This window comes from Sceloporus occidentalis, unplaced genomic scaffold, assembly GCF_023333645.1.
Source record: "Sceloporus occidentalis isolate IW3139 unplaced genomic scaffold, rSceOcc1.0.p SCAF_15, whole genome shotgun sequence".
In the NCBI taxonomy this organism is placed as follows: Eukaryota; Metazoa; Chordata; class Lepidosauria; order Squamata; family Phrynosomatidae; genus Sceloporus; species Sceloporus occidentalis.
In genome coordinates this window covers 16,565,359-16,582,695 of record NW_028316995.1, presented here as the reverse complement: position 1 = coordinate 16,582,695, position 17,337 = coordinate 16,565,359, and the positions used below count along the sequence as shown (strand labels likewise).

At 37.6% G+C, this 17,337-nt stretch overlaps 1 protein-coding gene across 1 annotated transcript in view; it reads left to right on the top strand.

Moving 5' to 3' along the window:
• Positions 1–12,473, top strand: part of LOC149303329 (ras and Rab interactor 2-like) — a 28,373-nt gene extending 15,900 nt beyond the window's left edge. Inside the window, exons 6-11 of the mRNA XM_089481523.1 lie at positions 415–506; positions 2,159–3,253; positions 9,274–9,579; positions 10,088–10,219; positions 11,029–11,192; positions 12,150–12,473. Coding sequence (XP_089337649.1) covers positions 415–506; positions 2,159–3,253; positions 9,274–9,579; positions 10,088–10,219; positions 11,029–11,192; positions 12,150–12,473 — 2,113 coding nt within the window. The remainder of the gene's footprint in view (positions 1–414; positions 507–2,158; positions 3,254–9,273; positions 9,580–10,087; positions 10,220–11,028; positions 11,193–12,149) is intronic.
• Positions 12,474–17,337: the final 4,864 nt, after the last annotated feature.

Genomic DNA, 17,337 nt, shown 5'->3' with positions numbered 1-17,337 from the left:
AGTAGAATATAGCCTGCAGGGGGCAACAGCATTTTGTGTTACGCCACTATATGTGACCTGTTCCTCAAAAGGCATGAACAATAAAGGAGTAGATCGAGGATCTTGCCTCTTCTAGAATTATGTTTGCTGTTTAATGCAGAAATGATCATTATTATTATTAATAAAAATATTATATTTTATTTATGAAGCGCCAACAAATTACGCAGTGCTTTAGAAGTTAAAAGGGGCAGTTTACACACACATATACATTAATACATACAGACACAAACAGGATTTGAGAACCGTGCCCCTAAGCTTGTCATCTAGCATTATTCCAGTCAGGAATGGTGGGCTTTTGAGGGCCCTGCTAGTGACTTTACAATCTAAAGTGAATTCGTGCCCATGACAATGTTCTTTTTTATCCTTTGCTGACAGGGATGTGCTGCCTTTTACTTTGAAGTTGCCGCACGCTATTGCAAAGGCCAAGAGCGAAGCTGAACTCGAGGAGATCGCCCAACTCGGAGTCGGTTAGTAGAAATCACAAATCATTTGAAACGGTTGGGATTGAAGTCTACTTCCCACTGTCCAAGCCAAAAAATGGTTAAACTGTATGGAAAAAAAAAATTGCTGACCCATAAAATTCATAGAATATATATTTTTTTCAATACTGAATTCTACACTTTCCTTCCGGTATTATGTCAGCTTTGTGGTTGTATTAAAACAGGCAAATATTAGACATTCGACAGAAAATGCTGACACAGAAACCTTTAGTTTGGCCAAGCTCATAAACTACTCCCGGTCTTAAAGCAGATTTGTCAAAAACACAACCAGAAAAGACTTTTCATTTCCACTTCGCAGTGCATAGATTTTTTCCCCCCACTGGTAATAATAAATACTTTCTGTTGAATGTGTTAACTGTGGTTTTTTTTTTTCGTAGATGGTTTATATTAAATGTAGCTCCAGAAATCCACACCAAAAATATTTTCTATCGGCCTACTCGGCATCTTGTAGCGTTTATGTCCGCTCCTCTCTCGTGCGATCGTGTTCTTGAACCATAGACAAGTGGGACAGACATATGTTAGACTCCTCAGCGGTATTTCCTGTTACTCATGGTTTTAATCGTGAAAAGCACAGCACATGCCATTTTTTGTCCTTATTTTTTTTTTTTTTTTTTCTTTTTTTTTTAACCAATGAACATTTAAAAACTTCAGGTTTTGCAATCGCCACAGCTGTGTGTTTACTAGCTAAGGGAGAGTAAAAGAACAAAAAAAGCAGCTGATCTGCAGAAAAAAAGAGGATGTTTCAATGTCTTATGCTTTACTACGTTGCTTTTTTTTCCTGCAAAGATATCTGGGTGGCATCTTATCATTATTTTTAGAACAGTCTTGTAGGAGCAAATCTAATTTCTATTACTAAACCATAAAATTTTATTTTTTTTACGTTGGCAAATGCCATTTGTTTTGAAGATGATGAATACAATCTATAATATAGAGTAGCTTCATATGTAAAATGTCTAGAAATCTTGCATTTAAATCATTGGTCCCAGTTAAAGGGGTGTCTTCAAAATTCAGAAAGAACAATTTAAGTGATCGCTGACAGCATTACCGCCCCAGCAACCCGTTTAGGGCTGGTTTACAGGAATTACCAATTTTTCAAAAGGGTATTAAATAGAACAAAATATTATAAGAGTTCTAATAGGATTAAATATTTCTTATCCCCATCCATGCAATGTGCAAGTGGTTTCCATATTATTTATTTCTATTAATTATATATATATATATATATATATATATATATATATATATATATATATATATATGTATATCAGGTAAGCCGGACTGCCTTCTTAAAATAATTAAATATGGTTTTATGTAGAAACACACAAATATATATCACTATCCTTGCATAGTGTTGGTAAGCAACTGTTTTGCACAGCAACGCTGACCTCCTGTGGCTCTCGTGTGTGTGAAAGACACCGTGTGAGTTGGATTGCTGTTGTTTTTGACTTGTTGGAAACCACAAGGACCAAAAGTTTTGAAACGTTTGTTTGGAATGACTAGGATTGTTAATTGTTTTTAAAAGCCATATGCCTTTCCTCCAGCGTATTTTGTTCAAAAGCTCATTCGGCATATTTAAAATTCTGTATTTAAGCATCAATGTTTTTAATATTTTTTTTCAGGCTTTTGGAGGTCGTCTGTAAACAGCAGACCAAAATATTCTCCACCTTCCCCCAGGCCTCTCCCCCTTGAATACGTCAACAAGGAGTCATATCAACTACCTCTTATAAATGGAGTGAGTTCTCTCCGCACCAGAACGCCCTCAGAATTGGAATGCAGCCAGACCAACGGAGCTCTGTGTTTCATTAACCCACTATTCTTAAAAATACACAGCCAGGATTCAGGGGGAAGTTTGAAGAGGGAGAGCACAAGAACCCAAGGGACAAATGGCATAGAGAGTGCGAGATCACCACCTCCCAGACCCCCTCCCCCTTCCATTAATAGTCATCGTTCAAGTCTTCAGCTGTCTAGTGCTGTGAAGCAAGAGGCAAGCATGCCAGAAACAATCATCCAGACTAGGCACGGGAGCTTAGATTCTCCTGCTAAAAATGCCATTCCCATTCCTCCTCCCCGCCTAAAGAAGCAGGCCACCATTAACAGGTGGCAAAGTAACGACAAGAACTCCATCTTTAACGGATCTTCTTCTCCGGACTCTCAGTCTGAGGAATCACCACCACAAAATACAATGCAGAACATAAACCTAAGTGAGAATCGCGATATACCAGCCCGGGCCACCTTGCGCACTCAACGCCTGAGCGACATGAGCATCTCCACCTCTTCTTCGGACTCCTTCGAGTACGATCGAGCAGTGCCCGCCTTCTACGAGGGGGACAGCTTAGAGTACTGCGAAGAGGAAAGTGATCAAGAAAGTATGGCACCACCGTTAAAATCACGGACAAAAAGAAGTACATCCCTGGGCTTCTCCAGAATCATGAAGACTCACCTGCGTAAAGTGAGCGGCGTTTTCAACTCTCTCATGACACCTGAGAAGAAAATGGTGAAGAAGATAGCAGCCATGTCTAAGGACAAGCGTACTTATTTTGGTTGTCTTGTCCAGGACTACATCAGTTTTCTGCAGGAGAATAAAGAGTGCCACGTTTCCAGCACCGACATGCTCCACACCATCCGACAATTCATGACTCAAGTAAAAAATTACTTATCCCAAAGTTCTGAACTTGACCCTCCGATTGAATCGCTAATACCTGAAGACCAGATAGGTAAGAGCACATACTATTCGTTATAATAAAATGTAGCTACACTTCACATTGGAGATAATCCTATCTATTTTTCTGGAGTACATTTTAAAGACAGACAAGAAAATATTGCACAAAGGGGTTCAGGTGAGGTGATTTCGGTGCAGAATGCAAAATATGGAACTAATGGAAATTAACTCAATAACATAAAATGTAACATTTTCAGTTCAGATATAACGCAATCACTTAGCTCCAAAGTTACTTTAACTTTATTGTAGACCACATAAGTTATAAGAGCGAGTTTAAGAGATTAAAGTTGATTCTTATGCATTTTCCATAAGCTCAGACTTGGAAGTTATCTGATCCTTAGTGGACGCCAGCTGTTATATTGTTACAGATGAAAGGCATTGGCCGTGGTGGGGGGTGAAAGCATATGCAGTTTATTATTTTGCATCGTTAGCATCAATGAAAATGTATCATTGGGGTTACGTGGGTCTACAACAAAGACAGGCAGGCTGTTGTTCCTAAGATGTTAATGAACTACGTATCCCATGATTCTCCATCAGCCCCCAAGGCATACATTGTCCTTAGTTGGCTGTTGGGGGTTTGTGGATGTTGTAGTTTATAAACAGCCGCAGAGAGAAGGGTCGCCTTTCTCGTTCTAGATAATTCTAAAAGCAAATTTTCATCCTTTATATTTGTTAACGATTATATATTTTGTACTGCAATGTTCTTAAAAGAAGTGTTTTATGATAGTTGTTGTTCAACTATTGTGGCATTTAAAAAGTTAACAGGATCATATGCAAGCACTGCACAAACATGGCTTGGATGTAGGGAATGCAAGGTTAACCCCTCTTGAGGTGGTGTGTGTTCAGCCTGGAAAAAGTTAAGCCCTGCCTCAGTTTTCCATGCTAGGAATTTCCATTTTCCAGTTTCCACCTCTTTTTCCTTGGCTCCTAACAAAAAAAGGTATTTGGCAAACTTACCCAAAGCTCTGATCTTCAAATGAAAAAAATTCAATCTACTCCAAAAGCTCACCCCAGCTTGGCACAAGTAATGCTAATTAAAACAACTCTCCGTTCATCTTCTCTGGGGAGTGCACGGAACTATTTCCCCCTAGAACACAGTGTAACCAAGAAACCATTTTGTAACGAGTGCCAAAAGAAAAATGACCAGCATTTATAAACTTGGAGGGGTTAAAAAGGTAGGGGGCACAGCGATGTCTTTAGTGCCAAGGTAAAACGGTTTAAGGTTCGCTATTTCCGTCCACAGCTGGTGCAATCGGATCTTCTTTCATTTTTTGCGTGTGTGACTTGAAGTTAACCCTTTCAGTGTCTTGTAAGCGACTTAACTAGATCTCCCCGTCATAAACGCTTCTCTTCTAGCTTTCAGTAGGTCTTTAAAATGCCAGTGGGGTGATCAATGTATGACATTTGGCAAGCAATTCTGGAAGCGTGCTTTACCACTTTTTTCAGATTGCTCTGGAATATTTGTGTAACTTTTTTTTTTGTTTGTATTAAAATGGAGAAACGTTAACACCTACAAGGCTATATGGTTGCGACATATCGGGCACCCGTCTCATAAAGCGATTTGTTAAAAGTAAAAGGGAACACCTGTTAAGACGTGCCGAGGATCTTCATGCAGGCACCAAGCAGCTGTTTAATAATCCAGGCAGAAACTCATGACTAATACGTGAAACTGGCTGCGGTTTTACATCACAAGCAAGCAGACTTAAACATAAAGACCATTGATTTAGTAAAGTTTGCAGCGTAGGTGGACTGTGAATAAACAACCATGCACTGTAACAATGTTAAGTTTCTATTTAAAATGCTATTTTGGGAGCAGCAGCAATCGGGAAGAGCATTCTGTTCGTTGCTATGGCAATTGCACCACATTTTATCATTTTGCACCAGAACTACACTTTATACTGGCACCTAAAATCCATCTATGTTTCTAAGATGCTGCATTTGTAGATTGAGCTGAGACTCATGTAATGTCGGTTTTCCAGAATTGCACAGAATTTCATATAATTTTTATCGAATTCATCATTTTGACATACATTCAGATATGTAATTATAAGGGTCTAACATAAGAAGAAAGTACATTATTAAACTTCTTAATTGTATTTGGCCAAGGGTTCTGAACCAATACTTTTCAGTCGCTAGAAATTAAAGTACTGTTTGGCCTTGTTTCATTCAGGATATAGAAGTAACATCATGGTTTCTCTGTACGTGATGTGCCCTAGTTGGCTGTCCTCTTGTGGATTACTAAAAAGTGATATCATTAACATCTGGATTGTTGCACCCTATTTTGGGAAGACAAAGTTTGGCAAAGACGGTGATCTGGAACGCACTGAATCCTTTGCCTTAAGTATCATTATACTAGACAGCGCGGCTAAGCAGGATAAACCATCGTCAAGATGTCTGGGAATATCTAAATGCCACCATTGGTGTTTCTCAGCCTTTTTGACACCCGGGGAGTTAAACATTTCTGTTCTGTTTCACGTGTCATGTTATGTGTTTCTGCTGTAACCTTTTATTCCTAAGGGGAGTATAAACCACAGCTGGATTTTCAGTAAATTGTATATTCTGGATGTGTACAGTTCTCCAATGTACCAGATAAGGCGCAGTGGATGTCTTGACCATGTTTACATGGCATTTCAATGGCATTTTATGGTATTGTAGTAAACAAAGAAACTCTATGAACAAAGACATCATTGTGTTGCACAATCGTCTGCCGCTGACTGGGCCATGCTATGTACTGCGCGGTTTGTGGATTCCCGCTGACCAATACTGGTAGGACAGTCCTGTCTTTAATTATTCTCCATTACACAATTAGGGGGATCTGTCACCTAAACCATGTGTAACAGAATGTATGAAGGGTAAGCAGAATCTTTACCGGGCAGGCACCATTGCTAGTTAAGGTGCAGGGGAAACAGCAAATTGAGAGTTAATTTTCCCAAAGTACAACAAGTGATTTGTGTATTGGGCTGCATGACAAGAATGCGAATGGTGACTGGAGCCAAAAGACTACTTTGTGCACTACTAGCAGAGTGTTCTTTTAAAGTAGGTGAATGCATTTTTCTTGAGCTCTTTAAGCTCTACGTCTGTTTCATTTATCCCGGCAACAATATATAAAAAACATTTGGTAGACTAAAAAAAAAAACTAAGATGAATCTTGTGCTTTTTAAATAAGATAATTGCTTGAATATGTGGAGTGGCTGCTTTTTTTTATAGTCCTTGATATTTTAAATCCTCTAGAAGTTATGCTCTGGCAAGAGTGGATTTCAACATGCCTGATCAGAGCATGTCCTGAAATAACTTTGCAGATAGGGTAGGTCTATGAATAGCAGCTTGTATCGCTGTTCCGTACGGAAGACCCTTAGGTTAGTTACCAAGAGAAAAGTACGGTATCTTCAAGAATAACAAATCCTTATATATAAGTATATGCATTTGCTCAGGACCCACCAGCAATGTTTCTGGCGCTATTGGCCAGCAGCCTAAGGCACCATGTAGCAGGAGGTAGCACATCAAAATCTTTTCGTCTTCTCCAAAAACGTGCAGATGGTAACTTCTAAGTTCATGAAATGTTGCACAGACAGCTTTCACCAAGTACACTGGTCCATTAAATGGTATCACAATATGCCTTTGGCTATTTCCTAGGGGACTAATTGGCAATGTCCATTTTTACATCAAAACATAGAATTCTGGACACTCTCAGCTTAAAGTTGACCACCTTAGGTAATCAATCATTTAAGTCCCGTTTCACCTCATCCAACATCCCTTATTCTGACTCTTCCCTTTTAATTTTCTCTCTTGATCATACCATCCATTTATAAAGTTGCCATCTTTTTAAGTAAAATACCAAAAGTTTACATTCAGCATTTATTTGGGGTTTTATTTTATTGAGATTCTTCTAAATAAAATATACACAAAGGAATTATTTAAATATTTTTAGAGTTTAGCACAAAAAAGAATTAATACGGTAGTTTCCCAACTTACATAAAAATTGATTTGCTCTGTGCAATGGCAATTAAAGTCTATTCACCAGGGAATTGACTTCATGGAATAACACAAGGCAGCCTCTATCAAAGAAGTCCTCTGTATAAAAATGATTTTTTTTCTGAATAATGTCACTGTCTAAACTGTGTAATTTTACAAATAATTATAAAAACATACACTTTCTGTCCGTTAGTCCTGAAGAAGCTGCTGTTGAAATGCCCACAGTGCCTGCTGGATAAAGGGGCCTAGTCCTCATGAAAATTCAAATCATATTCACATATTATTTCAGTACAATTGCTGCAGTCTTGATTCTTGGGCAGATATTTAACTTGCAGATTGTATATTTTTCCAAGTGCATTAGAAGTGGCCAAAGAAGGGCACTTTTGTTTTAGGGGTTGAAAGAGTTATAACCAAGAAATGGGGTTTAAGCAAGATTTTGGATGAGACTTTTTAGTTTACGTATTGACAGTTTTTTGAAGAAGAATGTACTGCCTTTTAATTTAAAAGCATTTTTTCTGTTGTTTCCATACACATTATTGCGAGTTTTAGGGTTGTAGAACAGGGGTATCAGGGAGAAGAAAGAGGCACAGAGGGATGCATCAAATGACGACTGTGTCTCCTGTGTCAGGGACAATGGGGAGGAATACATTGCTATTGCTTGAGCACTCTATCTGTGTCAAGGTCATCGTGTACATGCGTCAGCACTGCATTCATTTTAATAGCCTCCAGCAAGGTATCTCTGGCACGTTTAGTAGGGGTAGAGGTGGGGGTCTCCCATTTTGTTCCAGTAAATGTAGGAGCTTTCTCTTTTACAGCGCTGTTAACTGAGCAATTGCCTCGTTGGGTATGATATATAATAGTGAGACACTTGATAATATTTAGAATGTAGTAGTACAAGTAGTATATTACATGTGTTAATCTCTAATTTTCTGTTAATCTCTACTGTATCGAGAACTTTCACCATGTTCCATGTTGTGTTGGATCCATGGCATTGATGATCTATATGTTTGGTTACAGTATATAAAAAATACTGCAGTACTATAAAAAAAAAAGCTTATTTTATGAAAATGCTATAACTCCAGATCATTTTCGATGTGCAAGCATTGCAAGAGCATATGTAATACAAATACTAGGTGTACATGGATTTACATCTCAGGGGTGGATACAGGTCTTTAAAATCTTTAAATTTAGCAATCCCCAATGCTTACAGCGTATATATATTTTTAAAATGTTTAACCGGGAAGACTACATTGCGATGTCTTTCATTTTCAAGTATGTTCTGGAGGTCATTGACATGTACAGTTACAAAAGACAAACAATATGTACAAAAGGTGTAAAACACAAATAACATTAATGGTGATCTGGCTACTGCACCTCTTACCCGAGTTTTGTCTAAAGGCTGTCCTGTACAGCAGGCAATTACTTTCAAGGGTTCCATGTGTAAAGTGGATATAGAGGCAAAAGGTGATTATTGTTGACCTTATTTGCATGCGCCTACCCAGAATCCTTTGTGGTTGTGGCAGCACCATGAGATTTCTGAGGGAAAAAACAAGCCTTCTGGCTTGTCTGGTGTCTGTAGATGTTTAATAATGCTTCTACATACCCCTAAATTTTAAGTGGAAGGGTTTTCCATCACCTTTACCCACCATAACTTTTGTTATTGCTTAATACAATGGCATTCTGATGCTAAATACAACCAGGCATCTAATGCCTCCAGACATGCCTCCGATTTTTATGAAGTAAAGCTCTGCGCATCCTGAATTGCCAGTTTCTGCTTTAAGAATACCCGTAACTTTATGCTTGTACTTATTAAAAAATATATTCAAGAACTGTGCAGTTGGATACCTGGGGTCAAATGCAGCACTTATTGGCCTTCTTTGATTTACCCAGTCCATAAAAACTGTAAGTTCCTCCTGAATTATCAATATTACTTAGACAAGGGCTATCCCTCCCCTATGAAACACACAAACAGCAGGTTTCTTGAATAAATGCATTTTTGGGTTACATGTGCTGAATAGTGACAGGTTTTCATTTCTGTTTCAGATGTTGTCCTGGAGAAGGCAATGCACAAATGTATCTTAAAGCCCCTGAAGAGCTACATTGAGTCAATGCTGAAGGAGTTCCGTACGTCAGATGGGTCATGGAGGCAACTGAAGGAGAATTTGCACTTAGTAAGACAAAGAACCCCTCAGGAGCTGGGTGTATTCACACCAACACCCGAACCAATGGATGTGGAGAAGATTCGGGTCAAGTTCTTGACCATGCAGAAAATGTACTCACCTGAGAAGAAAGTCATGCTACTTTTGAGGGTCTGCAAACTCATTTATACATGCATGGAAAATAATTCAGGTCTGTTGTATATATACTTTTGTATTGTTAATGTCTCTTTAGCATTGAAGGTAATCTTGCTGATTGAACGTTATCCGAAGATTCGGGGATTAGAATCAGTTACATATAAAACATGTTTGAAAGTGGATTTATCACCATAGTAGCCATTGGAATGGTCTAATCAGCAAAACAAATTCCAGTGGTTGCTAAGCCATAAACACTTTTTTGTAACTTTGCCTTTCAAAGGATTTACTGTGCAAAGGGATAGTAAAAGGTACTGCAACAATTGATGGATAAAGGAGTTAAACTACCCCCACCCCAGCTTTCCCGAGAATGACAAGTAGTTTTTCATGGTATAAACAATACATCACTGCATATTTACCCATTGACACTAAATGAAGTTCCATAGACAAACAATTATTTTGTAGGAAAGTGTGTTTGATCAGTAGAACATTGTGAACTATTTTGTTTTTTTTATACGTATGTATGTTCTCATGTGGTTTGTGACTCTTGTACATTTATCTTCTAGGGAGGATGTATGGAGCAGATGACTTTTTACCCGTGCTGACGTATGTCATTGCTCAATGTGACATGCTGGAGATAGACACAGAAATTGAATATATGATGGAGCTGCTGGACCCAGTTCTGCTACATGGAGAAGGTACCGTTTTTCTGAAATTCTCTTTACCTGATGAGGATCACCAAAAGCCACGTTACACTGATCAGTCAAGAACAAAAATAAGAATACTACAATCATTAATAAAGCAAGGTGTAGGAAAAAATAACACAATGAAACACAGAATTAACTTTATTTTTGATGAATATGATGCTGAATTGTTGCAATTCACGTCTATTCAAATATTTACATTTCTATGTGCCAGGGATACACGGCAAAATATTTCAGTAAGTGTTTCTGAGCCACCCGGAACATTTTATATGCGGTTCTATTGTGCGAAAGTCTTACAGCAGTTTTTTTCCATAGCTAAATTCCTGTGTTGTTATGGTCATGCTGAGCTAAATCCTTCCGTCCTGTTGAGTGAGTGGTATGTCTCAGATAACCGAGAGTCCCATCTCCACCCTTCCTGAACTTGTCTACATCAAGTCTACAAATAGAAATCTAACCGTGGCACAGTGTACCGGGATATTTCCAAGTCAAAATACTTCACAATCTAAAGCGAGATTAGTAGGTTTGTGCCTTGTAGAGGAAGTTACATTTAGTTTTACACACATTTACCCACACGCACGCAAGAAAAGTCAAAATATTTTAGGCTCTTGCGTTATCATTATTAAATTGACTTCCTTGGATTGTATCACAGCCGTGTGACATTGGCAACAGTCATATTGCTTGTGGAATGATTGAAGGGAACACAGAATGGCAAAGAACACTTTAGAATGTACATACTTGTACACCTTTTATATTTAATTTGTAAAAAATATATGTTAAAATATATCTGTTACTGTTTATCACAGGAGGTTATTACTTGACAAGTGTGTATGGAGCGCTTTCATTAATAAAGAATTTCCAGGAAGAACAAGCGGCACGTCTACTTAACTCAGAGACCAGGGATACCCTGAAACAGTGGCACAAGAGAAGGACAGCCAACAGGACCATCCCATCTATTGATGATTTCCAGGTATGATGGGTAAGCCTGGAGGACTGTAGAGTGTCTGACATGTCAAATTCTTCCACAGGCCAAAACCAAAGGCGTAAGTCTTTTCCTCACCAGGCCAAACATCATTTAAAATTGTAAATTACATCTCCAGCAGATACTGATCGGTCAACGATAGCACCTTTATGATTTATTTTTTTTAGGACTAAGTTAATCTAAAAAAGCTACAGTCAATGTGTGTTCCTCTGGATTCTAATTTATGAAATTAAAACAGCTTTAAAATTCCTTGTGTTAAAGTAACATTTTCTACGCCAACAACCTATGAGTATACTACTCTCTGTCTATCTGTCTATCTATCTATCATGAGAAACACTTAGGGGGTGGTCACCCTTTTCATTAAATAGCCAACAAACAACTAAATGTGTCTTCCAAAAATATAATGTTAAATAAGTTTTATTCTCACTTAAATATTCTCAGAATAATAATAATAATTCTAAAGTATACAGTATATACCAACCCAAAAAGAAAACGGCTATAATTGAGGAGCAGTTTGTTTAAACTGCGCTGAACCGTTAACCTAATCTGAGCATATTGCGATTAACAAAATCCCCTTTCCGATTCACTATACTGAACCACTGATATGACACACGGGAGCCACCAGAAACCAATTACTCACACTAACACCAAAATTCCCTAAACTAATTATATCTCAAAATCTGCTCAATTAAAGCAAGGGATCATTTTGAAAAACCAACCGTAGGCCCAACGCTTGGTTTCAATACACCAGTTTTGTCAGCAGCCCAAAAGTTTTTTGTGTCACACGACAATTATTGCCGGCAAAAAAAAAAGTAATTTTTTAAGTTATTATATATTGCATTGTTTGGTTTGAAATTTTTGCAAATATCAATTCAAATCGGCATGTGCAAAATTGTTAAGTGTTGCATCATGTTTTTGATATTTAATGTATTTTTTATCGAACAGAACTATCTGAGAGTGGCTCTGCAGGAAGTTGATACGGGATGCACGGGGAAGACGTTAATAGTGAAGCCTTACACAACCACAGAAGACGTTTGCCAGATGTGTGCAAAGAGGTTTAACGTGCAAGACCCCTCAAGTTACGGACTTTTTCTTTACATTGATGACACTTGTCAGCAACTTAGCGAAGACACGTACCCTCAGAAAATCAAAGCCGAGCTGCATAGCCGTCCACAGCTCCAAGTCTTCCACTTTGTGTACAAACGCATTAACAGTGACTTTCAGGGTGTTATCAGCTACGATAACGAAGATGAAGACGACAGACTTTAGGAATGGTATTCTCTCTGGTAGAGGTTCATTTGCACTTGAAATGGCTGCCAAGAGCTGAAGACTGGATAAGATGGAAGCCTTACTGTACTGGGCATTCTATATATGTTTAAACACCCACACCAGCCAGACGATGGTGGCAGAATGTGGTGAAAGTATAAGGGGTGATTAGTTTCAAGCTTTTGTTAAACTGTTTAGCAAACACATCACCAGTGTAAGCAGACTGTGTCTGAGAGGACATGTAGATTAGGCTGTCTGGTGGTAAAATACTTTACCAATGAGTTATATAGTGTTCATTTGTGTGGCACTAATTACTGTGGACAGCCATCTTGGATGGACAATGAAATGACTAGGGGGAAAAAATTAATTGTGCCTATGTGGGTTCTTTTTTTTTTACTCTAAACGGGTTCTTTATCAAGGAGGAAATACTATTGGCAACTGTGGCTAAATCTCCTTGTTTACGTCATTTTTGGCACTGAAATTTTCGAATATCTTTTAACACCAGTCACATCATGGAAGGATAAGTGTGTGGAGGTACAAAGAGTTATTTAACTGTTTCATTGTACTGTTGTATTTTCTTAATTTTCAGGAAATGGGGTCATCACACATTTTGTATTATGTATATATAATGCAGTTTTATATGGTATTATTAGTTTATATGTTTCGCTGTTGGAATTAGAACCATACAGTAAGCCTGATGCTCATTGGCTGTTTTTAAGCTACTCTAGATGAATGTGTGATGTCACGAGACAAAGCCAGCTGTGCTGATGCAAATTTCAAAATGCCTTCAAGGCTTATTAACACTTCGAGTACACCCACTTTATTCTCAAAGCTTTAAATATATTAGCAACGTCTTGCTTTTTTATATTGTACAGATTTTTTTTTATTACAGAGAGCAAATTATGATGAATAAACCTATAGGCTACTTCATATATGCCATTAAGAGGACAACTGGGGCCATATTTATCAACACAAAATTGGTAGCATGTCTGCTTATTGCTTTAAATCTAGGCCACAGAATTGGTCTAGGTTTTGATAAAAATGACAATTTGTATCATTATTTTATTATTTACAACCCAAATGAAAAAAGGCATATATATAACCTCAATTTACAAAGGTGGTTTTTTTTCCTGGGGATCTTCTTTTGCCAAAATGTTAAAAAAGCACAATTGATTAAGTGTAATTCATGCCTTGGATGCAGTGTACCAGCCAAGCTACGAGTATGCCTTTCCAACCTAACCACCAGGAATACATTTGATATTTATATATTGATTCTCATGCACAGGCCACAAATAATGACTTTACTTCATTAATAAAAAATAAATAAAAAACGAATACAACAAAGATATTGGTCTCAGCAACTGGAGTTACCCCTGAGAGTGCATACTCCACTATATGATACGTGATCCCTCTTGAGTTTAGAAGTTGAATTTGCATTATCTACAGGAAAGCTAAACTCCAGTCTCCTATGGGATTCTGTGGTGCCCCCTTATCATACTGTCTCCTCACGCAAAAGCATGGATTCATAGATTAGTTTAGGAAGTGTAGGGCTATATCGCTTACAATGCATATTTCTCTACTTAAGTAACATATCAGAATCTTAAAAGAATGTTGTCTTACTTTGAGAAGTATCTTTTTTTTGAAAATTATGCCAATACTGCACAGCAGGCCTCGTGGTGTCAACAAGGGGAGGAAGATTACCAAATGATGACATAATATAACTCACGTTGTTAAAAATGGTCTTGTTATTCCATGGAGCCTGTTCATTTTCTTGATGACAGTGCTTTATAGAATAATAATATAATATAGGCGCTTTTTTTTACCAATATACAGCTCCTTCAGCTTGCCTTTTTTTGCCTTGTGCTTGCTGTAGGTCAACTAGTAGCCATACTGTGGCTATAACTCAATCTGTATTTTACTCCCACTTAACTGCATTTACACAGGCATCGCTATGGCCTTTTTACTCCAGGCAGCTCAAATGAGATATTTCAGCTGTGCTTGATCTTTAAAATTTCAATGACCCTCTTAACCAGCCTAGTGCTAGAGGAGAATCAAAGGAGATGGAGTTCAAATGTTGGAGGTCCTAATATTGGAAAAGCAATGGGGTCTATTCACTAAAAGCAGAGTTGGCTGGGGAATTTGCAGGAGTTGAGTTGCGGTTTCAACTCACTCACATTCCCTATTCATTATGAAGGGCCAACACTTTTCAAGCATGAAGGCCGATCTGGCAATGCATTATGTATCCTTCAAAGGGTGAGGGGATTTTGTAGAAATGTTGCCGATTTAACCATTCATTATTAAGGACCAGCCAAGCTTTTCCAGCAGCAGAAGCTTTCTCGGGCTGGGCCTCCGTAATTTATAGTAAAGTCAACGAGTTTAAAGACGCCTTTCCCTTTAGTAAATAGACTGTAATGACATTTACATATATACGGTATATTGTATATGTTTATTGCTATGTAATCTGATGAAGCTCTAGAAACAAAACATAATGTAATTAATATGGCAACGGGAGAGGTTGTATAGTGGTTAAGCAAGAAGCTATGGTTTCCCTAAAATATACAGAGAAACTGCTGGAATTGCCTCAAATATTACTTTTTTGACAACACTGTTTGATGCAGTGCATCACTGTAACAGCTTCATAAACATGAAAATGTTATTTAAAATTTGTGTGTAGTCTGTAATGGAAAAAAAGTAAAAACAACAAAAAACATTTTTATATCTATTTCATAGAGATTTCTATGGCAGTTTCGGGTAAACTGTATTTTCCTTCTTTTTTTAAGGTGTTATTTTTGTGCATGTGACTTAACGTTTAATATATAGTGAACATGTATATCTCTTGCTGGCTGTAGAGAATTTCACCTATATATATATGTTAGTGTTTTGGGTTTTTTTGTCGCACAGATTGTCAGGATTTTGGAAAGCAGATTCTTGGTTTTTCCGTAAATACATGGGATTTTTGTGTATGTTTAAAGCTTTGCCTGCCGTAAGGGTCTGTTATATATAATGCAGTTCCTTACAGCAAATGTGCAAAAGTAAGAGTTTTAAGTAAGTGAAATAACTGGATGCCAAGCTAACATGGCCTGACCAAGTCAAGATGCTGATCATCGGTAACTGTGATCTATTACATTGCCCCCTTGCCATCTGCGGGTTGTTAAAGTATTCTGATAAGGCTGTACCGATATGGATAGGTCCTCAGAACAAAACCATACATGTTCTATGATCTATCAACTGAATGTCTACAGATTGCTTCTTACCAATTAGAAACTAAACTACCGTTAAGTGTGGTTGCTCAAACCTTACGTTGCTTTCGCTCTGCAGGTACAGAAGCTGTGACGTTGGTCAGGCCATGGGAAATTAAGATGTAAGTGCATGTGGCTGTTGAAATGTCAAATTCAGGAAGGTAATGAAAGATCCAGTAAATTCAGTACAGAATAGAATTTAGTAATAAAAAAGAAGAAAACATGTATTGTTGCAGGTAAATAATTGATCGTTACACAGTAACTGCCTAAGAGAGGATCCCTCATTCCTGTCCCGTAATAGAGACGTGTTAGAAGTTGTAAAAGAACTTTGAGGAGCTCATTGAGAAAACATTCCCTGATTATTTGTTATTCTGCGGGGCACAGCTCTATATATATATAACAACAAGTAGAGGTGTTTAAAGAAGAGTTTCTTCACCTTTTCCCTAACACGTAAAACAGACTATTTCAAGCAAATGCTTGCATTTTGTCTGTAATAGTTAGTAATTCTGTTTAAACAGCCACCAATGTACCCTCTGGATCCATCAAAAGAATGTATGGAACCATGTTTTGCTAGTAATAATTATGGCTACTGTTAAGTTGTGGGATAGTCCCTGTCCCAAAAATACAGTTCTAGCATAATACCTATATTTGAAATCTGAAGTACAGGAACATTAATACTACCTTTTTAAATTTTGGTCCATCTGATTGTGGTTATATCCGAGGTAATGGTTAAAGTGAGACAGATTTAGTAAGACACTTGTGAGACACGGGGAAAGTAATGCTGTCTGACATAGGATTTGAAACAGTACTGTAATGGTCTGCTGGTTCAGACACTAGAGATGCAGGTAAACAAGGAGTTCTTGGTTGGAAATGTTTGTTTTAACCAACCCGAATGTGCTGGCACATGCTTTTACTATTATCTTAGGTGGTACACATTTATATGTATTAAGAGAATTAAAAAAACACTAATTATTTAAAGCAATTTTGTGTTATAAAGGTTGGTATTAGAAGAAAAATGGATTAAAACAAGAATTTGTTTCGATAAGAATAAAACTGGGTAGTTTTAATAACGGTTGCATTTGTACAATGAAATGTGGGCATGTTTGTATAGAAATTGTATTCTTATAGATAAATGGGGATTTGTAACAATCACATTTTTAAATAGATAAGACTCCTCTGCATATGCCTGTGTTTTATCATATGTGTTTTGCACATAATAAATGGCAAAATTGTTTGATAACTTTGTTGATTTTGTTTTTTATTTCTTTTATTTGGGGTTTTAATTGAACGTATATACAGTACTGTACATACCATAGAGCAGTGGTGGCTTGGCTGAGGATCCTAGCATTTATAGTTCAGCTGCAGCAAAGCAGGCATGGTTGGCCCCTGTTTTTAATGCAATCAATCATGTCACTTGGGCTTACCTGGAAAACAATAGAAAGGACCACAATAGTGTAAAACCTGTTATAGCTCATTTAAAAAGAAAACCAATGGCTCAAGTGGCAAATGTAATGAAGTAGTGTGCAGTGGTGTGCTGGATATGCTCTACCACAGGCTATACTTCTCCACCTAGGCTGGTGTTAAAGTGTTGCATATGGGCAAGTATCCATTTTATGTCTCAAAAAGTG